At 41.9% G+C, this 25332-nt stretch overlaps 1 protein-coding gene across 1 annotated transcript in view; it reads left to right on the forward strand.

The window, feature by feature from the left end:
* Positions 1-24985, forward strand: part of VAT1L (vesicle amine transport 1 like) — an 85124-nt gene extending 60139 nt beyond the window's left edge. Inside the window, exons 8-9 of the mRNA XM_006016428.3 lie at positions 20413-20496; positions 24133-24985. Of these exons, the coding sequence (XP_006016490.1) occupies positions 20413-20496; positions 24133-24231 (183 nt within the window). The 3' untranslated portion in view covers positions 24232-24985. The remainder of the gene's footprint in view (positions 1-20412; positions 20497-24132) is intronic.
* The last annotated feature ends 347 nt before the right edge of the window (positions 24986-25332 follow it).

Consider the following 25332-nt stretch of genomic DNA (forward strand, 5'->3'; position numbering starts at 1 on the left):
AGTTCTGGGCACCACACTTTAAGAAGGATGTGGCCTGCCTTGAGAGGGTTCAGAGGAGAGCCACCCTCCTGGTTGGAGGGCAACAGGGCAGGCCCTATGAGGAGAGGCTGAGGAACCTGAACCTGTTCAGCCTCAGCAAGCCGAGGCTGAGGGAGGATTTGGTGGCTGCAAATAAGGAGAGCCCTATTCTCCCCAGCAGCACCTGGGGTGATGAGGATCAGTGGCCAGAAGCTGCTAGAGAATAGGTTCAGGTTAGAGATTAGGAGGCACTATTTCACTGTCAGGGTAGCTAGGATCTGGAACCAACTTCCTAGGGAAGTGGTCCTTGCTCCTACCTTGGGTAAATTCAAAAAGAGGTTGGATGAACACCTGGCTGAGGTCATGTAGACCCAGCATGTGCTCCAACCAGTGGCGGGGGGTTAGACTAGATGATCTATTCAGGTCCCTTCTGACCCCAAACTACTATGAAATTATGAAGCTTGTCTTGTGATCCTGCTGGCAAAAAGAGAGAGAACATTGTTAATGGTGCGCCAAACTCAACAACTTTCAAAACACTCTCACCAAAATTTCAGTACAAAACAAATTCATTATTCCCTGGCTGGACAGCGGCCAATGCCTCAGGCAGGAGGAAGCAAGCACACCCTGCAGTTGGTGGGGAGGGGTTGGGGTGTAAGACAGAAGCTGTTTTCCATCCTCTGCCATCTACAAAATATGCCAGTAACCTAGGTATATGCAGTTTCTCTGAAAGCGATTACACCTGTCCAGGAACCAGAAATAGACAGTTCTTGATAGCTAGTACATTCTAAAGCCATTTGGATTATTAAATTAACATAGCTGATAAGATGTGGGTTGCGACACAGCTGATAAGGGACGTTTGTGTGTGTGTTGTTTATGAATCAGGGTTCCTTCTCCCACATTAACAGCTAATTAAAAAAAATTATTTTGACAACACAACCCAAATGCGGTTTTATTCATCATCTTTTCTAAGACTAAATAGAGATCAACAATTATACTGTTTTCTGCTTATGTATTTTTTGCCAGGTAACAAATGTTGTATAATCTCTTTTTTAATTAAAAATCCACCTGTGATTCAAGGCCTCTAATGGATATCATCTGATTAGTGCGATGAGTCAGATTTTCACATGGGGCTACAGTTGAGCCATACAATTATTGCTCATTATCAATAATGTTATAATCAACATGGATGTAGCAAAGCTAGTGTTTTGTCAGTAGTGAAAGATACTTCTTTGTATATTCTTTTGTGTCCAGACCAGTCCTATGTGGCAAAACAGTATAAATGAAATCTAGTCTGATGGTCACTATGTACATTTCATCTTTTTACAGGTAAAATTCACTTACAAAGCACAATCTATCCTTACATTTTGGGGCAGCACAATGCTCTCTAGATAATCCATTATCCACAGGAATCTGTCCACAGTATTGGCTCTCCAATTTCATGACACAACCTCTGTCTTGTGTGTGTACAGTGTTCTTCTTGTCACGGTTTTCAAGAGCTGGGAGTTTTTTATTCTGCACTGTGCATTGCCATTTCAATGCAGCTAGGCTGATTATGGGTTTTCTGAGTCACTTTGAAAAATCCAGTGGCAGGTTTTGGTGATGCTTCCAAAACTCTAGCATGTGAAATTTAGACTATTTCAATGGGCAGCTTGGATGGCTTCCATTCCTTGTTCGTGTATATTTTGTTTTAAGAAATAAAGTTTGGAGAATAAATGCCTTTGATAGATATTGAAAGAGATTCTGTGCTTCAGGATGGTATCCAGGGTGGAGGGTTACCATTTCCATTAATCTCAGTGGGAACTTTTTTATGAATAGTGAAAAAGACATCATGATTCAGCTCTACTGGAATAAGTACGTGTTCATGCTGTAGCTTGTGTGCAGAAATAAGACTTGGGAAAGAATGATGCTAGACAAAAGCATTGTAATAGTTATCTCTTAACAGCATATCCTTGGAATTCTGGAGCAGAAGTAAGATTATACTGGAGCAGTAAATTATTACAGTTTTGGTCTTTGCAACATAATGCTCCCTAGATAATCCATCGCCTACACTACAAGCATCTATCTTTAGTGTTGGCTGTCTGCAGTTCCATACAAAAGACTGAGCATCTTGGTCATGTCTAATCTAATGTTTTTTCTGTCAGACAGGGTTGGGAATACCACAAGAAGATTTCTTTTTCATTATTTCCCCCTTAATTGTTTCATACTGTTCCTGATGTATATTTCACAGTGGACGTGTTGCGAGTTCTGCACCAGGGTAATTGACTCCAGTCCATTGTCAAACCTGTGTTGCGGGATCCATAGGAATCCGTCTCTTTCTCTTGCTCCCTCCTTGTTTTGGGTGTGTGGGGATGTGTGCGCATTTGGGGTAGCAGGGAAGGAGTGGAGGGTTGCTGTTAGGGCTATGCAAAATTTTGGCAGCCATTTTGTTTTGGAGGTGTTTCAGCCCATTTGCAGGGAAACAAACTCAGGAGAGGGAGGGGGAAAAGAGGTAAGGAAGGACTACTCTGATTTGACATCTGCAGTTGGCCAGTGTCTGCAATCTGTCCCTGAGGTCCCTTCAAATCCCAGTGCTCTGGGGGAGGGACGGCAGCCTGCTGTCATCCCGCATCAAGATCTGGAGGCCCACGCCCCCCGGGAAGAGTCTGGCGCAGCCCTCCTGCGGGGTGTGGGCCCCCGGATCTGCACACAGGATGACAGCAGTCTGCCTCTGCCAGCTGGGACCCACGCTCAGCACAGCCCATGCCGAGCGCAGGGAAGACTGGTGCTGCCACTGGCCCCAGCCAGCAGTAGCAGCTTGCTGCCATCCCATGCGCAGATCCAGGGGCCCGCACCCCCCAGGAGGAGTCTGGCACAGCCCCACAGCCCTCCCAGGGGTGCGAGCCCCCGGATCTGCGTGCGGGATGGTAGCAGGCTGCCGCTGCCGGCAAGTGATACAAGTTTTGCTTTGAAGAGTTTGAGGTGAAGTTTCACAAAACCCCTGCACCTTTCTCCTTGAAACTTGACAGGCTTCCTGCCCTCAGAAGGGAATACCATCCCTGCAATTTTCACCCAAACCAGGCAAGAAATGACAAAGGTATAGGCATTTTTATGGTTCCCCATTATAGTTATGGCCGAAACAGCTTCGAAACTCCAAAACAGATTTGGCGGAATCAAAACAGGACGTTTGATCCAAAACACTGAAATGAATCGCTGTCCCTCAAAAATGCTGAATCCGAACCCTGCTAACAGGGATGGGAGCTCTGAAAGGAGTGGCCAAGTAATTGCTGCCTCATTGAATTGATACTAATAAACCGTAGGCTAAAGGAAAAGAAAATAACCCCCTGTCAGAAAAGCAAAGTTCTGCAACCAGTGAGTAGTATGGTTCCAGTCCAGCAAACTTTGAGTAGTCCTGTTGAATTCTGCAACTACTCACACACCTAACTTTATCACAAAGCATTGGACCACATGCTTGAGGCGTATGATAAGTGCTTTGGAGTAACGAACCTCTGCAGAAGGCTTAGGACGTGATGTAGATTGTGTTATCCAAAGTTACGCTGATAACAAATGCAGACACCAAGGAGTGTTAACCTGAGCCTGGACAGGCATGGGATTCATAGCCTAGATTTAGTTGACTGCACACTATGTGATAAGTAACTGGTTAGTTTTTCCTCTAGTCTCTCTCTCTGGTTCATTATATGCTTCGCATGCTTGTAGTAGAAATGTTTTCCCATTCCTTCCTTTCCAACCCACCTTACTGATTTTTTTCAGTATTAAGGAGCTTATGTTGCCAGTAGAGGAGGTAGATAGTAGAAGTGAACCAGTTCTTGCGCTTATCAAGATTGGGAAAAGGGGATACAGGAGTTACTTTACAAATACACAGATGTCTAGATAAACAGCCACTGGTGAAAAGTTTAGGTAGGAACAAGGAAGTAGCCATTTGAGTGCGTGGGTTTTTTTAGTTGGTTGGTTTTGTTGTTGTTTGGTTGTCTTCCTTCCCCGTCCCCCAAGGTCTTGGGAAGATTTACAGTCTAAATGTACAATTGTAAAGACACAGAATAAAACTACACCATCATCATAGGGGCATAAAATAATTGTACAAACCCTTGCCTGCATCCTCACACAAACCACAAAATGTGTACAGGTTGGATAAAGCTGAGTAACTGGTACAAATAACGTAAGTAAGTGAAAGATCCATCTTCAGTCACCTAACTTTTACCAGTAGTTCATACTTCCCTCCTCCTAGGGGATGCTCAGGTTGCTTTCTGTGCAGTTATACAAATCTAAAATATAACTGCAACTAATATAAAACATTGAAAAGCCTCTGTCCATATGTTCTAGGCAAGGTGGCATAACTTTAAAAGACCAACAAGGTCCAGCAGTGCAAGGCAGCGTGCCTGTGAGCTGTAGATACCCTACTCGTCCTAAAGATTGAAAGGATGTAGGTTAAGTGTGAGGACATGTGAGTATTGGGTAGAATTACAGATGGAACCCATGGGGTCCACGTGGTCTTTTGCAGGCATTGCCACTAGACTGCTCTGCCTCTGAGGTGGTATATGATATATTACTCTATTGTCTGGAAGCTCCAGTCGTGAACCCAGATACTGTTGTGCTAGGTGCTGTACACACATAAAGCAAAAAGACCAGTCCTTGCCTTCAAAGCGTGTGCAGGCTTCACTCTCTAAATTATGTCGTGCTGGATCTGAGCATGTGCAACATGAAACCTGGTAGGATCAGTCTGGATATTTGACAAGGTGGTAAGAAAAACTGACTCTCCAAAAAGTAAGGGTTATCTCTACTGGGTTTTTTTTATTCCAACCAAGTAGTGTTTTAATATATGCACAGAAACAGACCGAGATGTGCATCAACTCGGATCACCTTGAACTTGTCAGATTCGAGAGGAAATGTAAAGTGTATTGTCAGGAAAAAAGGTTTTTTCTGTCTTTGAGAAGTGTCCTGCAGGCGTCTAGACACTGTGAAAAGCTGCAGTTTTGGAAGTGTTTCAGGCTGGGAGCGCTCATAGGGCCGTGAAACAACATGATTCAAGAAAGGCTGTCTGATCTTTCACTTCTCTGCAAAGAGGGAACAGTGCTTGCCAGATTCCTACAGAGAAGTCAGCAGACAGAATAGCCACTGCAGGGCTGAGAAGGATGGGGAGTGGGGAGCAAAAGGGTGGAAATCACCAGTGTTCACCTTCAACAGCCTAAGCATCCTAATTAGGAAGCAGCAACAAATCCGCTGGATGCTGCTGCAGAAAGAAAGCAGTAAGCAAAGCGGGGTATGCTTTTAATTTAGCAAGGGGTTTCACATAGCCATGTCCTTGTAGTTGAAGAGAATCAGTGACACATTTGTGGCATAGTGCTATATTTTTTTCAAAAAAAAATTATTTATTCATTTATTTACTTATTTATTTATTTATTTATTTTGCAAGAACTCAAGAATAAATTGTTTGGGCAAGATGTAAAAAAAATGATGTCATGTATCTTCTCGCATGGTGCATGTGTTAAATCACTAGATGAACACCACAAGCTTTATAGCCTGTCAAGCATCCTCCCAGCAGATTGGGATGTGCATTTCATAGGAAATACTTTCACCTGTGCCTCAAATATGCATTCAGTTCAGGGTTATTGCATCGTTCCCAAGTTTCATTTGTCTCCATGCTGCCACAAGTGCTGTCAGTGGAAGTTTTGCCTAGGTGACGATTGTTGTTACAGCCCCAAATAGGCTTTCCTGCCAGATGAGCCTGAACCACAGCTTATGGACCCTGTTGGGAGGGGGTTTCCCCCCAAGCGTGGTTGGACATCCTCATCCAGACAACCCATAAGGGTCACATAGGAGGTGGGGCTCAGCAGTTTATGTGACAAGGGATGTTACTGTAGGATCGTGTCATCATCTGGGGGATTTGTATTATAAAGGTTCTCTAATCTTACCACAACAGCTATGTCATGGCATGGTCTCCCCTCCCAATACTAAGCTGATCTTTCTCAGGCTGGGCTGCTCCTATTTACAGGGCTGCTTTGCGCTGGTGGGGTGGCAACAGGCAGCCGCGCTTGGGTGAGAATCTGGGCTCAGTGCATTCTGGTCGTGGGTTAGAGGCGATATCTTTTATTAGACCAACTAAATAGTAGCAAAAAAGGGGGCTGCTAAGCTGCTGCTACTTAGTCACTGAAGTTAGGGAGTCAGATCATAAGGTTCTTCTTCATGTTTTCTTGGTATCATTCGGACAAGACCCTTCATCGAATTAATGATCCAGGCCCTTTGCTTATAGCACCCTATATGCTCACTAGGTGCTACTCAGTCCTGCCTCCTTTATGCCCTACTTGCATGGGTTGTCCTATTAACTTAAAGTTGCTCTGTGGCAGCTGTATTATTGCATAATTACAAGCCCCTAAGTCTGTTGTTCCATTAGCCTTTTTGCAGGCAAGCTCCCATTGATCTTGGCAGGAGCTTATCAGAGTAAAATCCAGGGTAAAGCTCTCAAGATTTAGCCCTAGAGCTGGAAGATACATGGCTTAATAGATGGCTTTAGTAGCTGGAGGAGGATTTGAGAGAGAGAATTTGCCTGTAGCATCCATGTCTGGTCCTTTTGACATTTCCCTCGTTTGGGTCTGTTTTTAGTTTGGCTGTCATGGCAACGCAACACCGAGGCTAAAAGCTGTTCATCGGTACTCGGAGAAAAGGGCTCTCCTCCCTGACAAGCTGGAGGAGAAGGGAGAAGAGGCCAGAGCTGTTCACTTCTGCTTTGCTATTCATAGCTCATTGTAGATGATTTAAAAATGACTCGACATTCGCACAGGCACAAGTAGTCAGCGTGAAAGTTCAGATTAGCACTAGCATTAAACAACTCTGTTCAATTAAAATAGGTAAACAGGGAAGATTACTAAATGGCAATAATCTTGCAATGTTGGATCTCATAAATTTGTTCTCGGGATTATATGATGCAGTGCCTGTTAAAGCAGGATGCTGGTCTTGACACCCCAGCAGGTCTCTGCCAGTCTTGCATATAAAATAATGCCTCCAAGGATTCAACCCAAATCTATATTGACCCCTATCAGCAATTGTTCTTGTCTCTTGTATTTCAGATCTTTTTTTTTTTTTTTTAATTAATATTTGTGCATACTCAGGGCAAGGTTTTAGTGTGACACCCACCTTGGAAGCTGCCTAAGTATTTTTGCATTTGCTCAGACAATTGTAAGCTAACACAATCCATGCCTTGAGTCTTTAAGCTGATGACATTTTGTCACCATCCAATGTGTGATGTGTGAAAAATAGCGCCTTGAATTTTCTTTTTTTCCAGCCTTTCTCATTCTCCATCAATCTTGTGAAGTGTTGAGTGCCTTCAACTCCCAATGGAGCTAACCGGATTAGAGAGTTCTCATTAGAACAAATGTAGTAGCTGGGAAAGCTTTTCTGCAAAAGGAAGGAGCAGGGCACGCGAACGTATGGGAAAGACTCGGCACTTCAGTGGCTTAGAAGTAGCTAAAGCTGTTATCAGAGGATGCTACTAGAAGTGTGTAGGTGTAGTTGTGCTGTTATAAAACACTGAAAAACTGCTCCTTCTGTGGATGGCTTATACTAGCAGAAATGCACTGTTGCCAATATAGGCAATTCCACTCCCCCACATAAAATAATCTATAGTGGTAGAAACACGGTTTGCCAGTATAATTTTTTTTTAAAGTAGAGTTTTTCTCAGCACAACTGCATTGGTCACAAATCACACTTCATTCCCCTATACCAACCTGCACTCGCCCTGTATCTGCATAGTTATATCCCCTGTCTGGCACAGATTTATAACGCAACGTGGCTGAGGAAAGTAAAGCATTCATGTGGACTCCCAAGATGATTTAAAAGCATGGTTTTTTTAATTAAGCCAGTGCTTTCCAAGGGGATGTTAATCCCGTACGTCTTGTTGTATAAATATAGAAGATGTAAACCAGAATTTGTGAGCAGGGTATATACAAACCGGAGAGCTGGGCCACAGCAGATGTATGGGAAGAAAAGGATGTGACAATCCATCCTCATCCCCTAAGGACTGCTTGTCCTGTGCATCCCATATGGAGCGTCTCGCAGGCACCTGCCCTAGCCCACAAAAGCAGTGCTGCGAGTCAGTTGTACACGGCACGTTTCAGAGGGGGAGTTTACTCTGGGCCAGGCCCCCAGTCCCTCCTGAAGCTTCCCGGGGAAGAGCAGCTGTGCACTGTCCCTTAGATACGGTAGCGGTCACAAAAGCAGGGGGGAATAAAGGCAGTACCGTCCTTTTGGCTTTTTCTAGTTTCTTTTCATTGTTTCGCAGCAGGGGAGCTTAACCCATAAACCTTCAGTGGTGGAGAGGAGGGGTTTGGAGGTATAGCTTTTTTCCAGTGTAACAAAGAGAAGGCAAAACACTCTCCTGGCTTGAGCAGAGCATCTGCACTTTGAGTGCAACCTGCGTCTCCTATTAAAGACAACCTAAGTCAGTAATAGACCACAGCCGTGACTCTGATCATAAAAATCAGGTTGCTTTATGGTGCTAATGAATGCTATCTTATCAAAGCTTTGCTTAAGGGGTGTCTCAGCTGGAGCAACGCACAGCAGATCCTTTTTCTTCATTACCGCATCCGCGCGGTGCTTAACTAAATATTATCGATATTGATGTTTCTAATTCTACAGGAGAGCGCTGCAGTCTGGCATCTATCAGCCCCTGTTCAAACAGGCTTGGAATAGGACCAGGCTTCGAATGTTAGAGGGGCAAGTTTTATTCAGGTTCTTCCTTCATAAATCTAAACAAGATCTGGTTCATTACCTGTGACACTTGGGTTGCCAAAGTAACCTTGACTATCCAGCTCCTATTTACATACCACATAACCCTGTCACCATGGAGATCTTAACCATGTGATTCACAGACATCATGCAGTTGCTTGCTTCTCAGACGCACCACAGTTGATGGAGAGAGGAATTAATTGCTGGTAGGGGATGCTCTGATACATGAGCCCTTTTCTTTCTGCCGTCGAAAGTTTCTGCAGAGATTCACAGAAGTTTAGGGCTGGAAGGGACCTCGTGAGATCATTGGGTCCAGCCCCCCCTGCTCTGGGCAGAAAAGACTGCGGGGGTCAAATAACCCCAGCAAGGTGTGGGTCTAGTCTCCTTTTGAAGAGGGTAGGTGTCTGCACCACCCCCGTTGGGAGTCTATTCCAGAGTCTGATCACACAAACCATGAAGAAGTTTTTCCTTGTATCCAGATTCCTGCCACAGTAGCTTAAACTTGTGCAACCTCACTGACACAACTGAAATTGTGCATCTAATTGGGAGCAGATTTTTTTTTTCCAGAGGTGTGATGCAGAGGGACGTTTCCTAATGCAACAGCTGGCGCGCACAGTGCCCGAATCGCAGCGAGGCTCACAAGTAGATATTACCTCCATTCTGAAGAACAGTAAAAATCAAAGGAAGAATTTCTCCACAATCATCTAGCGAGTCAGGGACAGACCTAGAAATAGTCCCAAGCTTCTGCTTTAAGTACTTAGAGGGAGAATACTGATAACACCTGCCTCTGACAGTGCTTTTCTTCAGTCATTCTCAAGATGCTTGACAAAGGAGGCTAGTATTATTGTTCCCAGAGGGGAAAGTGAGGCACAGGAAGGAGCAGCAACTTGCTTAGCTTTCCAGTGACAAGACTGAGAAGAGAACTTGAGACACTTTTGTCCTAATTCAGATGCTACATGCATTGGCAACAGTGCCTGTGCTCGAGTGTTATAAAAATCTACTATTTTTCACCTACCCTCTCTGTGTGAGTAATAGGTGTGTTACAGGGGTTACAAACTCTGGAGTCCTATAGAACATGACCATCTGTCTAGATACATGTGCCATTACCATCATATTGGAGTGTCTCATGCAAGTTAATGGATTTGTCCTCATCATGGTTCTGGTAAGTTAGGGAATGCCTTATTCAAAGAGGGAAACTAAGGCAGAAGAGTTTAAATGGCTTGTCCAAGGTCACAAAAGAAGTCTGTGATGGAGTTGTGTATTGCAGACCTCTGGTTTCAGTGTCTTAAGATTAGCCTTTCTTTATGCCATTCTGGGGGGGTGCATGCGTTTGAATAATGAGAAGCTCAAATGTGTATTTTTACCAAAGTCTGCAGCAAGGGACATTTAAATATATTACTTCTGGAAAATCGAGTGCATCTTATGTATCCTTAATTCTTCCTCCTTCTTGGGATCCCGAAGCAGGAAAGTATCTGGGCGCAAAGAAAACTATTTATTTAACTCATGAGAAAAGACTTGGTCCTGCCCCAGGCAGTTAAACAAGCTGGGTTCATGATGTTGCAGATCGCTTCTGAGGATCTGAATTTATTTTTGCCATATTTTCACTGTGGAAATAGAAATGTTGCAAGGGGAGGCCTGAGATTAGATAATTGGACATTAGGATTTTCAAAATGCTTACCGCCATCTCTGATCCTCTTAATAAATGAAATGGGCAGTAATAATGTGGAATATAAAATGGGGCATTGCTAATTATTTGTGTAGCAGTAGCAGTCAGAGGCATCAACGAGGATCATATTAGAGTCCCATAGGCACCATGCAGATACCAATAAACAGACAGTCCAGGCCTCAGAGTTTACAAGCTTAGGATGTGACAAGAGACAACAAGTGATTACAACAGACAGTGGGAGAGCAGTAACGGGCTGAGCTGATAATGACTGCAGCAGTCACAGGTCCCTGGCTGCCTAGCCATTTTCAGGTATATTGTAGGCATAACACAACAGGAATACAAAGGTGGATAATGCTACTGATGACCACTAAAGTAGTGGGTTTGCTGATTTTTTTAACAGGAAAATTGGACTCTGCAGTGCTAACGGCTGACATTGTTGGCAGAGTAGAGTTGGTAGCTGTTAGCATAGTGCCATTGAAGAGATTACAGATAGAGTAAGGTTGAGCCATGAAGGGTCTTAAAAGTGAAGGCAAGTACTTTGTGTGAGGAAGGTGTAGTCCATGGTAGGTGGCAGGAGGGAAATGACATGGCTGGAATGCTGCATCTTCAAGAATATCCATTGGAGCAGAGGTTTGAATGGATAAAGGAGGGCACGGTAATGTCACTTTTGAAAGTAAGAGAAGGAGGTTATATAGTTGAGATGTGACATGATATGAGGGCTTAGAAGAAGGGAGTGGGGGGAAGCTGACTTTTGAAGATGGTGCATAAGAAGAAATAGCAAGATTCAGATGCAGAGGTGATGATGATAGCCAGGTGATGGTCCTGGGTTACTAAATAAATGGTGATATCCACCACAGTGTTCACCTGGAGAGGATGTGAAATGTGCGTTTCCATGTCCTGCCTGGAGGTGGCAACTGCCATCTCGCAAAAATGTGATTTGAGTAGATGTGTTTGGAAAACTTGTCCAGAGTCGTAGACTGCCCTGAGAACATTGAGACGAATTTGCACCAAAGAGAAATTAAAATAAAGATGAGGCTAGGTCTTCACCCTGTAGTTACCTCCACCTAAAGGTGAGTATGATTCCTCTCCTCTCCCTGGACTTTTCCCAGCCAGCTCCCCAAGACCCATGTTCACCCAAAGGAAAGAAAGGATGACCAGCATAAAAATCCTCTGCCACCTGAAAGTACATACGCCTTCAAGGAGAACGAGGTCCCTATGGCAGGAGAAATAACCCACATTTCAATTTGAGCCATCAGCTAAGGTTCATTCTTACAGAGGTTAAAATATATTGAATCGTCCCTTTGCACTAATGGCTTCCTTTCCCCCAGTTCTGTTTTCAAAAAAGAAATGTATTTTCTTCTTTTTAATAAGGTCACGTATTGTATTTTTAAGCTGATCACCTACGCTTAGGATGACGCAACCATTTCATTATGTTGTCCCACCAATAAGTGTTTCCGTGGTATGTTGCATCCATTTTTCTCTACTGAGCATCCACATTACCAACATGGACATATAAAATCCCCTGCTGTGTTCTGTTGTCACAGTGAGCAGTTTAATGTTTGAATGGTGCTAGTTGGACTTGAATTCATTTTTTGCATATAGCTATCCTCAGAATATTTTTAGGTAACCTCCAAATTTTTTTCCGATTCTCAAAGACTAGAGCCACAAGGACTGAAACATAGATTAAAATAATAGTCAAAAGAGAATTTGGAAAGATACGCTTGGAAGGTTAAGTATCATTACTTATTGCTTTTAGGCATGCTGCTCTTACCTTCCACACTGCAAAATGATATGTGAGATAATTAGTCACACACTTTCCATTAAACATTTATTTTGTATATAGCAAATAAATTGCTTTTGTTACACTGTAATGACAAATTAAGATTGCAAAGGAAACGGAATAATGGCAAATATTAATGAGCGTCTTAGCAGTGATTTCTGCTAGGTCGTTTTTAAAATGCAGAATAGTGACAAATTAGATTTGAGGAAATGGCAAATAAAAAATTGGAAATTTGATAAAAGCAATACAGGCAGGGGAAGCAGGACTTGGAGTATTTGTGCCAAGTTTCAGGTGCCCATAAGCTGTTAAAGAAAGCATTTGCATTTGGGGTGTTTAAGCACTGCTTAAAATTGAAGCTTTCCTAAGTAGACATGGTAGTATCAGTGATATTGTAGCCATGATGTACTTAGGTTTTCCTGCTCTGGGATCTGAAGTGAAATAACCTAGTGAAAGAATGTCTGCAATTGGTTGCAACGTCAACAAGAGTTAAATATGCTCCTGGGAAAAGACTGATCCCTTTGTTCCTAGAAAATCCCAAAAACTAGCATCAGAAGGAAAAATGTTCTTCAGAAACCTTTGAAGATGAAAAACATGTGTGTGTGTGTTTTGGGATTTTTGGTTTTTGTCACAATTTTTTACTGAAATTTTTGGCTGAAAACTGTTGACAGGCAGAAGCGAGAAAGGTGATTACAACAGACCCGGAAGTGGACAGTGAGTGTGTGTGGGGGGAGTTTTTGTTTGTTTTTTAGTAAAAAAAAAAACAACCCCCCCCCCTTGTTGTTCAATATATCATTTTAGCCACTTCTGCCAAAGACCCTGATCATGCAAGATGAGCTAAATTTGTTGCAAACAAACCACTCATGTAATGCTTATGTTTTAAGAGATTACAAAAGTACAACAGTCCTGGAATTGCACCATTTTAGCATTGCTAAACATATTTAGACACACTAGTTTACAAGCATTTGTTAAAATTCGGTTTGTAGCTTTGTTTTTCATATCTAACCTGGGTTGCTCCAGCTAGTAATGCTTCATGTTCGGTCCTGCCCTCTTCCTTTATATAGAAGGGTATTCCAAATAAGTCTGGAGTGCTGGATATTCAGGCCTTGCTAACTTCAGATGGATAGTCTCAGTAAGACTTATCAACAGCAATGTGGTGATGAGATGCTTCCTAAAGGTGGAATAACTGCAAGGGAACTAGTTCCTTTGTTGCATAATATTCTCATCTTACAACTCACAGCAATAAAGTAAAATCAGATTATTACTTCAAGGGTCATTAAAAATTCATTATTTCTAATCAGAAACTGATGTAACAAGTCTGACTATAAGTGGTCATACTTCAGTTACCTACTTATGAAACTGTCTACAAATGGACAGATATTTATTTTCTATCTGTCAAATTCCAACCTTATTCTTTTGATTGTAACACTCTGACTGAGATCTTAGTTTATTTTAATGTATAATTGCCCTAATTAAATAACAATTGCAGTAACATCATCTCAGATTCCTAGCACTATCTTATTCAATGGGGATAGATAATTTGAGTCTTATACGGTGTATTATCTTTTATTTTTAATGAAAGAAAATTGCTGCAACTCAACAGCAAGGGTCTGATTTGCCATTGGGCATTGGCACAGCTAATGAGACACAGTAATAATCTTCCATTGGCCCCAATAGGTACTCCCAGCAGATTTAAAGCACCATAGCAAAAATGACATTTCTACTGCTTCATTATGTGTATTTAAAAAGCTGTATTGTGCTAGTTGACCACACACAAAATTCACCTGTGGTTTTTTATTAGTGTGACAGTGCACTGGGGTCTTTGTCAATTATGGCCCAGTTGAAAATGGCCCTAATTATGGCCTTATTTGAATTAAAAATGTATAATTTTTAAAACCTCCTGTGGAAGCTGTAAAAGTAATAGAGCTGTTTAATTATTGTGCTTTCCATGGTGGCTTTTGATTTTAGCTGGCAGGAAGATGTTAACTAGAGTAATTGATCACATATTGATATTACTATAATTATCTCAAATCCTTGGGTATCGCCCACTGTTGGACTACATGCTGTAGGACCCTACTCCAACATAAGAGTAAATGCATAGGGTCATCTCTGTTCTTGTTCATTACAAAGGTTTTTTTTCCCCCACAACTTCAGGCTGTATTAAGACAAGTGCTTGGACTAGCTGGTGTGTATCCAAAATATTCACCTGTATAAAGGCTTACATACGGTATATGGTGTAGGTAATATTGGAATTCCATAAACTCTCTATGACTAAGGATTATTTTTATGGCTTATGTAGCTGTCGGTAAGTGGTCACCAAGTAATAGAAAGGTTTGGTTAATTAAAAGGCTTGGGGGGTTTTGCTAGCTGCAAGTTGAGCAGCTTCCTGCTCACCATTATGATGCGACAGCATAACTTCAATATTTGCGTCCAGCTGTTGGCACAATCCGTTACTGTCAGAATTCTCATTAGCAATAACATCCGTGCCCAAGGGTAATGAGAATACAATTAAAATATGAATGACCTACAGCAATTGGCAGTCCAATAGGAAAACCAGCAAGCTGTGAATAAGGGTGAAGGGTTCATTTTCTGGGTAGCAAATCATAATGGTTTAGAAAGTCCAATGTTTATTACAAAATCACAGAAATGCAGTGATGAGGGGGAAAAATGCAGCTTGCTGGTCTCACCTGTCTTCCTACTAGTGCTAGATTCTTCACTTCATTATACTTTTCCAAACTGAATTTTTGTGCATCTCGTAGACCATATAAGACGCATAAAACAAAGGGTTGTTCTGAAACACATCCATCCAACAAAGGGTTTTTCTAAAACACATATTCTGTTCCTAACGTAGCATCATCGCAGTGCTCTTTGAGGAAATGTAGAGCTCCGGTAGACCAGCTGGCGTTGTCTGTACTGCTAGATATCTCCAAAGTACAGGACCTAACACTTCTGGCCAATCTGGAATACCCCTGTACTTACCCAACTTACATTTAGGATGGCATCTCAACTTCTTGGGGCGTAGGGGGAAGAAGTGCTGCTTTTACAAATTAAATGCAAGAAACTGGTGCTGTAATCTGTTCCGGAACTTGTTCACATGAAGAAAGAGGAAATCTAATTTGGCAGGAGATGAAAATATTAAATCAGGTAGTTTCTGCAAGCTACAGTTAAGATAATGGTCTTGGCTTGAATGAATGTCCTAAAGGCTGGATGGCTAGATCTGTATAGTGGGCATAATTCACAGTGAAATTCATAATTCATGGAGGTTGAAGAGGGCAAACAAAACTCTTTCTATATAAAAATACCAAATAGAACATTCCTCGTGGCTGCTTTTTTTTTTTTAATGGAGTATCCTAACAAAGGCAGCACGGTGGTCTTGGAAAAGATCTGATACATCTGTCAATCCTTAAACTTCCAAAAAACACATCTGTCCTAAAACCTATTTAAGAACATCCTCTTCCCTGTAATGCAAATGCATTTCTGCCCTTCCTCTCTCGCCAAGGTCTATTGACAGCAAACATCACTCTTCTCAGCATGGTATGCAATACAGATGGACAGAAATGGCTTTGATCCAATAGCAGCAGCCCTACGCTCTCAACCATGACATCCCCTCAGGAAAATATACGAAGAGGCTCTTTCACCGAATGGCTTCTCTCTAGCAGTAGTTGTGATTTACACACGCACACATACACACACACAACCCCCCACACCCATATTAGGGCCTCATAAAGGCGTTCTGCTTTAAAATGGACAGACTGGGGGTGTGTGAACGAGACGAACAGAGGCTGCTCACATGGCTACAGATCTAACACGGCGCAGTGCTTGTCAGAAGCAATCGTGGTTTAGATTTCAGTGTTACCTTGGCCGTACCCCTATTGCACAATTCATGTGCATCTTCTCGATCTGAGAGAACAGGAGCATTTTGAAATATCTTGACATAGTCTAGGGACAAACGGGGCATGAGTTGAGAGGGATCTGTGGATGTGGCAGCTAAGCTTTCCAGTTATTGCCCATTTTGACCACAATGGCAATGGACCTTAGCAGCATTTTTGGTGTCTCCTGCTTTCTTTCCATCTCACGCTAGTTTTTGAAGCTTTTGTCATACTAAGGGGGTTTTTTAGGGGGTGATTTGTGGTTTGTCGTGTATGGTAAGGATCAGAGTGAATGGTCTTGTGGACCTTTATCGTTAACATCTGTTACGTGGTTTATTATGGTTGCTGGGTCTTGGACTGGATCAACGTTTCTCTACTCATGGGTCATGACCCAAAAGGGGGTCACAAGAATATATGAAAGGCTTGTGAACAAACTTTTAAAAATATTCAACCAACTTTAAAAATGGATTCTGCTTTAAAGGAGAAAAACATGGGAAACTGTGGCTTTTCTCTTGCAGGCTGGCAGAGCTCTAGCATGCAAGGGGCTGCTTTGGGCCCCTCATGCCCCATACACTGGCGGGGTAGGGATGGGGGGCAGTGAGTTGGGAGGGGCACTGGGTCAGGACTGGCCATCAGTGTTTACAAATGGGTCCTGGTACAAAAACGGTTGCGAATCACTGGACTAGATGATCCAATATTCCTTTCCAGTCCTAGGTTCCTATAGTTATCTTTTGACTTCATAGATTTTTATGCTGCAGATGAGCCAGTCTTGCTTAGCACTCATTAATTTCCAGTTCTATCATCAGTGCTAAAATCCAATTGGATGAGGGTGTTACGACACATCCAGTGATTGCACTATGTAGAGAGCTGATCTAGATCGGAGAAATGTACTTGAGCTGCTTCAACATTTATGTGAGCCACAACAAACGTGCAGATTGATTTTTTTTTTAACTGTAGCATCCTGGATCAGAAAGTGATTTTTCTGTGTTAATCCTAGTTCTTCCTCTGGCTGAACAGACAGGAGAGAACAACTCCACTTTGGGGTCCATTCCAAATATTATGTCAAGGCAACTGTGTGGATGCAAGGAAGAGCAAAATGGGGTTCTTTTGATTGCTGCCAGTAATTCATATCTCCCACTGTTACCTAGAAGGGCATACTTCAGATTCACAAAGCTTTGTGCTGCTGTGCCCCATCTTGTGTTTTTCCATTCAAAATACAGCAGGTTTTTGAGACCTTTCTGAAGGCAACTGTGGGAATGGCCACCTTTCCTTGTAGGTACATTCTTTGTTACCAATGGAGAGAGGTCTCTGGTCTCTGTACCTCTGTTAGTCCTCTCCAAGCAAAAATGCTCTGTCTTTTCCGGTCCTCACCTATTAAATAACATTAATTGAAACCCACACAGGCAGTCATATGGGACCTAAAGTCTAGGTTGCATAAAAGCAAGCAAAGATTTATATAAATATGTATATGGCTTGCTTATTCTGAGGTGAATGAGCAAATAAATAATAATAGGGGAAGATGAATTGACCATATCAACAAAAGTGGGCCTTATTTATTTTGATTTTCTGAGTTAACACGTGCAAATAGCAAACACAATTGGGGAAAAAGTAATTTAGGACCCAGAGGCACTTCTTCAGGTGGATAAAATTCGTCCTCGCTACAGCTGCAGGAAGGGAAACGTATGGATTAAAATTCAGCCTTGAATTCTGCATTAGACCGTAGGGCCCACTGAAAATTTACATCTCACGCATTCAGCTGAAATGGTTCGGTAAAGAGGTCTTTGTATGAATTTTTTTGGTCTGGAGTGAACTTCAGTTGAAATCCAGTGATGTACAGAAGAGAGATACCAACCTGATCTTGTTTTAATTTGGTAAGATAAATGACCATAACAAGACCCTAGATGCAGTAGGAAAGAATGGTTTGGTTTTGCTTTCTCTCTGGACCTTGGGGAAATGAGTTATTGCAACCTTGTATTAAAAAATGGACTGTTGGCAGCAATACTCAGTCAATACAGCCTTCTACTATCAAATTATGACAGTGCTATGAAGTCATATACAGTGTAGCAAGCAACTTTGTAAGGGATAGCTAAGGGCAGAATTTGAGCCACTGAATCAGCAAGGAAATTGAAAACGGCACACTCATGTACAGGCTTTGGAGTGTGACATGGTTGAAGCTCTGACGCAAGAAGTCGACGGGTCGACGAGAGGAATAGACTGCTGCCAGAGGTGGTTCAAGCACCTACTTTGAACACCTTCAAGAGAAATTTGGATGCCTATCTTGCTGGGATCCTGTGACCCCTGCTGACTTCCTGCCCCTGGGGCAGGGGGCTAGGCTCGATGATCTTCCGAGGTCCCTTCCAGCTCTAATGTCTATGAAATCTCTTCAAACTTTTTTTTTTGATACTCTAAATAACTCCATCTGGATCCCATCTCCATTGTTTTTATAAATTGTACTGTTCACCTTTCCTCTTGCCTGCTGTTTGCATTTGCAAGCTACTTCAGGGTATCCTAGAAATGCACATGAACCTTCCCGCAGAATCTTAATACTGATATCGTGCATGAGAAAAATGCAGGGAAAGCATATTTTCTCAAATTTGCCTCACTAAACGTGAGAGGGTGCAGAATCTAATAAATGTTGTATACCCGGGTTTCAGCATATTTCTGGTTACAAATTTCAACTGCTAGGCAAAGGTATGTGCTGATTTCTTCAATTCTGTCCTGTTCATTTGGATTATTTGCATCATACCATAACTCCTCAAAGACTAGCTTTTGCTAATAAGCCCTTAAAAAATAAGGTACTATTAAGAGACTGTTACATGATCTGAAAAGAATACAGTATTATCTAAAACATTCCTAGGCTCGTAGGACAAAGTCTTTGCATTATTGAAAGCCTTTTAGGACAATTGGGCTTACTGAACCCTATGCAATTAGTTGATAAAAGTCATGATTTTATCATTTTATGCAAACAGTTATAATGTTCACATTCCACCCTCTAGTCAAAGGGTCTGGACTTGCAGAAGGTATGGGATGGTTCCCAAATTAATTCACAACACTGTGATAAGGTGGAAAGTCTTGGGTTTATAGTACTTTTATCATTACAAAATATACATGTTCAACAGGATTGGTTGGGGGGGGGGGGTCGGTCCAGTCTCTGCTAATTTAGGGTCCATTTGCCAAAGTTCTGTTGTGAAGCTGAACTCTGGTGCCAATTTTCCAGCATAGGGCTGGCAGTCGTCATGGGACCCGAATGCCATCATGTTTAAATAGCTCAAGCACCTTTGAAGATCCCAGCCAGATGCTAAAGTCAAGCACTGGGACCCTCTCTAGCCTGCTTCAGTATAGTAGGAGATAGACTTAAAATACTTACGTGCTTACAATACCTACTAAAACTATGCTGTAGATGGCAGATCTTATTAAAATGGAATTCTCTGTTTTACTTTTTCCTCAACACTTCCAATTATGTTGGCAAAATATGAAGTGCTGATGATATGGAATAACCTTTTATATGCAGTGTTCACAGTTTCTGAAGTTTCTGCACACTGAAGTGAGGAAACGCTCTGTCCTTTCCAGTCCTCACCTATTAAATAACATTTTCTCTCTGTGCATCAGATATCCTGGTAAAGAGCACATGCGCACACACGATATTCCATTTCATCAACATGGGGCTCCCATGAGTGCTGAAATTTCATACATCCAAATGAACCCCTTTCAAATGTACTAGTGAGCCGAGTTTTTTCTGGTTTCTTTTGCACATGCTAATTACATCCAGCTGGTAAATGTCTATTTTCAGTACTATCTGAAGGACACCAATAAAAAATAATTATTGGGAATGCATATTGCTCATGAACTAAGGTCTGATTTTTAGTATTAGTCACCATCGTGTATTGGGTTTAATGTAAGCAGCATTGACCCTGTATGAATATGAAATGCATTAATTGAAAAGCATCGCAGATCCGTTGAAAATATATTAGTTTGAACATATTCAAAAGATAGCTGCAGTTCATGAAAAGTAGCATCCTCAAGAGATTCCTCAGGGGAAAAAAAGCAAACCTCATATGAAAGATTTATTGGAAATACTGGCAGAGACCTGCCTGTATATGTGAATGGTCTGTTAAGCTGCAGACTAAGTTTGTATTGTCTGTATTACCAGCACCCAGAAGCTGAGACCCCATTGTGTTAGGCACTAGACAAGTAACAACCTCTACCCTTGAGGATGAATCCTCTAGACTGTGCCAAATTTTGTAGTTTTTCTCTGAGGACCATTGGAGCACCATGAAATGCGACAAAGTGACACACTGTCGCTGTGGAAGGAATATAAAACTGGGATTGGTTTGCCTATGGAATTTAACATTGGTTTTTAATTCCAGGTGAAGGAGGCTATGCAGAGAATCCATGACAGAGGCAATATAGGAAAGCTAATTCTGGATGTAGAGAAGGCACCCACTCCACTGGTGAGTGAAGGGCATTGCATATACAGTGCCTGTTACCACATAAATTACCATGTCAACAACTCTTGGAGAAATGTCAAGTAACTATTTTTGATACAATTTCCTACTAAATACATGTCACGTTAATGGGCAAAAAATAGAAGCAATAATTGCAATCCTTTATTTGTATCCTCAGGTGAAATATAAATTGTGTTTTTCTTCTGGAATGGATTTGCAGCAAATACAGCTGGATTTCTCAACCAAATGGCCATCTGTCTCTATAAAAGTGTAGGCTTGCATTGCTTCTGTAATATATTATTGGATTCCTTTGATCAGGATAACATTGCTACCGCTATTTCTTGCTTTTTGATGGCAAACAAATAGTGGTTTCATGTAGTAATTAAATTGCTACATTTGTGGGGATAATGCAGAGGATTGAAGTAAAAGGGGCAGAACAACACTTATTTTATCCTGTAAATACGCAAGAGTAATCTCCTTTAAAACCTGTGCTTTGCTATTGCTGTAGAAACGTTAGGCTATGTCTCTGGTAGGGATCAGGTAGCAATTTCCCTAAATTCTGCTGAAAATGCTGCAATGTCTGTTATTGGGTAAAGTCTGAAAGATGAGGGATATCATGGATCTAATATTTCTAGTCAGATTTAGGCTAGCACATTATGAGAATGAAAGGGTAGACAGAATATCTGGTAAAGGCTTGAGCATAATGTAGTGACTGTCAACATGGGAAAGAGCAGTAAATTAACAAGGAAGAAATGAACTAAAGGAGGAACAAAAATGTGAATTGTGAGGGAGGAGGTTCGTGTCTAACAAGCAACTTTGGGTCCTGCTCCAAAACTGACCACAGTTCATGTTAACAGCATGTAAAGTCTTCACAAGGCAGCAAGAAACTTGACTTGAAGGCTGTTGAGCCCTTGCCCATGGAAACCAGACTCTATTTTGTAACCAAGTTGGTTCCTAAAACTGCAAAAACAGCCCTGTTCCACAGCAAAGTAATAAAGACTGAGAACAGAGGAGGAATCCCCAGTACACCATGAATACATAGTACTCCATGTATTCTCTTGATACTGTACAACCGCCGTTAGCATGGTGTATGTAGAAAGTGAGAGGAAATGTGATATATTTTCTCAAAAACAAAAGGGAATCCAAATGTCTGTGCAGTTGCAGCATGTCACTTGTGTATCCGTTAAAATAAAATTGTATTTGTTTATTTATTTTTTATTTCCATAGGGGTTCAGTAGCTACGAGCAATCGAACAGGGCAGCTACTATTTCAGCTGAGCTCACTCTCTGCCCCCTTCTCTCTTCCAGTTACTCATTGTTCTTGGCTAGGCACACCTGAATGCAATTGGAAGTTGGAGTATTTCATGATTCTGGTCTAATCCCCAACAATACAGGAATACTGTTGCCATTAGGGGTGTGCGAAATGGGCCCTATTCTATTCGGATTTGGCCCGAATTAGGGACAGTGATTCAATTCCTTGATTCGGATCACTGTCCCCGATTCGATTTAGCTGAATCTGAATCCAAAGATTCAATGCTGATTCAGAGAATTGGCCATTCGGACATGGACATAACTTCAAATGTTTTTTCTACATACCTCGAGGTACCAGGCATGGCTTGTGAAGGCTGCGATGCTGGGGCGGATGGAGAGTCCCACAGGGGGTCTCCCAGCGTGCTTTGTGAAGGCTGCGATGCTGGGGCGGATGGAGAGTCCCACAGGGGGTCTCCCAGCGTGCTTGGTGGCAGACTCAGAAGTGGACTGGAAGTACTTCCAATCCACTTCTGGGTCCACCGGGGAGCACACAGGGGGACCCCAGGTGCTGCCCCCCCCACCCTCCCGACCAGGAAGCACCAGTTGCCGAGCCGGTGGGGCACGATGGGTCCTCCTATATGCTCCCTGGTGGACTGGAAGTACTTCTGATCTACTTCCAGGTCTGCTGCCGAGCACACTGAGGAGCCCCCCCATGCTCCTGTGGGACACTCCATGTTCCCCAGCATCATAGCATTCATGAGCCCCTGCTACCTAGAGGTATATAGAAAAAACATTTAAAGCTGTGTCTATGTCCAAATCTCTCTGAGTCAATTCGGAGGGATCCTATTCAATTTGGAGAGATTAAAGGGTCCTCTGATTGGATTCGGAGATTCGGTCACTGAATCAAGCTGAATCTCCGCCGAATCGAATTGCAGACCGAAGCTTTGCACAGCTTTAGTTGACACATTAGTTGCTACTCTGAAGAAGAGCATTTAGCTCTACCACACTCTGGTACTAATAGTTTTCAGAGGGGGTCCAAGTGGCCCATAGAACATTAACAATTAAGAAATGAGGTGGGAATATAATAATTAGCAAAAAAAATTCAGACATCAGTGGAGAAAGCAACTGAAACCATTTATATCTGGGGTTACTGCATATTCTTCTAGTGTTTAAATAGTGATAAGATACATGATACAACTGCTTTGTTCCCTGAAATGGTGTTTTAGTAAGTAATTTTGTATAATAAAAAGGAGCTGCATTCTAACAGCAATAAACTATTCCCGGCTATGAATCCCTATGTTATTGCTAAGCTCTTGCAACATACCCCTTGGCTATAGTCACTTATGAACCCTTTGTCACAGTTTATTGTTACCTCCATGTGGAAAACTAAATCAACGCTTGGTGGCTTTATTATTGTATTATTATTATTTTCCTATTTCATATAGGTTTATAACTTAAGCTGTAGAGTAAATGAAGAGCTCATCATGCCCTATGTATGGTATGTCCTAGGCATGGCCTATTGGAAGTTTAGTCGCCACAGTCTGTGCAATTAAATTTAACCAGGAGGGCCTGTGTGACTGACTTGTTAGACAAGTCCAGTTCTGGTCATGCCTGTCAGTCTTAGACAAACTGCAAAAATGAACCACAGCTCTCTTACATTTTGGCTATTTGTGTAGTTATTAATAAACAGTTTCATCTGGAGAAAGATGTCCTTTAAATACTATTAAGGGTCAATAATTTTTTATGATAGCTGATAACCTACAAAGGCCATTCCAGTACAAGGAAATCTAGCATCTACCCGTATCATCAAATTACATTTTTCCACTGTGGTGTGGATTTGGTGCCTAGGCAGGTTGTATGTTTATAGCAGTAAATATATTTGCCCATATACATGCCCACAGTTTAATAAGGGCTTGCACTACATTTATTTTATATCAAACAAACATCCTGTGGGTTCCCAAGAAATTAAGCATCCCAGATGATGAGTAGGAACAGATGCTATCTATTAGCAGTGATTAAAATATCATGGCATTCAAGGGGTTTTAAGAGAACAGATACTGAAGGATTCATAAAACAGAAAATGGCTATTATTGATGAGCTTCCCGCACATTTTTGTTTCCTATTCAAGAGCCTTGATACAACTGACATCAATGGGCACATCAGTCCTCCTTGTGCCGCCATCCTACAGAGCAACTTCCTGTCAATGTTAAAATCCTTTAGGGAGTGACTTGTGATTTTGACAGTGCAGCAAAGTAGAATATCCCGTTTCTACTTGTAGACTTCTTTCGTTTCGTTAATGATGCTCTAGCAGATGGGTCAAACTAAAATAAAAGTAACTGAAGCGATGCTGTAAACGTTCTCATTTCCTTTGTGGGTTTTCGTCCCTCCACAGATGGCCAATGACAGTACGGAGACGAGTGAAGCTGGAGAAGAAGAGGAAGACCATGAAGGGGACAATGAGAATAAAGAGCGCATGCCATTCATCCAGTAGCAGCTGAGAGTGGCGGAAGGAAACCAGAAAGATTGATTGAGTAGAAGGGAACAAGACTGGGAAATCTATTCTGTGCATCAGTGAACAAATGCCATAGTACAGTGTGTATTGTGTTTGTCTGCAGTCAGCTGAGCTATAAGCTGTTGATCATTGTTGTTTTGAATTCAAGTGCCATTCCCATCCAGTGCAGTATTATGACATTTGTTGTGTGACACCCGATCTCCCTGTAGGAGTCCCATTGATTTTTTTTTTTTTTTTTCTGTCCCTGTTGAAAAACCTTTATTAACGTACTGTGTAATTTTAGATGGGCAACGTGCTCAGGAGAATCCTATTTCACGTAAATTCTTTGCAAGTTGACAATGATGATCTTTTTGTTGTTGTTGTTGTTGTTAATTCCCTACTCTATTGTCTGGTAGATTCTGGTAATCAAAGGGAGGGTTTTAAGTTCGTCTATTTTCAGCAAAAGACAGGTAAAACATGGTATTCCTTTGTGAGCCACAAATAAAGGTTGCAGAGACAAATTTTGTTCTCCTAAATCATGCGACTTCATCTCATAAACAATTCTGTCTTAATTTTTTTAAAAAAATACCTCATTTGTAATTCTAAATAATATATTGTAGAGTGTGAAAGAAAATATGCCAGAAGTCATTGCTTAAGAACCTTTGATTAGTATTGTATAATCACTTTAGCCATTGGCACTACTAATTAACAGGAATGAATGCATGGTGCCAACAGCCCAGGCTTTATTGTTGATCTCCCAAGATGATGTTCCCTTTTTCTATATGCAAGGAAAAGCCAATGAGCCACTTCTTGAGACCCAGAACTTTTTAATCACACGATAATATTACTGTTTTTACTGATGATTCAACAGCACCTCCTTCAAAGCATCATTGGGTTGGCTGTCCAAAAGCTGAAGTAACAGTGCATTCTAAGCGCGGCTTAACCGTAGGGCTCGCTCTTCCATCGATGGGCAAGACATTATTTTGTCAGCCAAGTCGCACTTTGGAAATCACTAATGGATTAACCAACTGTGCAATGGTGCCAAACTTCTATGAAGGTTAACCTTTCTGGAAGCAAAGTCAAGGCCTCGCTCCCATCACC

The sequence above is a fragment of the Alligator sinensis genome, unplaced genomic scaffold (assembly GCF_000455745.1).
Source record: "Alligator sinensis unplaced genomic scaffold, ASM45574v1 scaffold349_1, whole genome shotgun sequence".
Classification (NCBI taxonomy): Eukaryota; Metazoa; Chordata; order Crocodylia; family Alligatoridae; genus Alligator; species Alligator sinensis.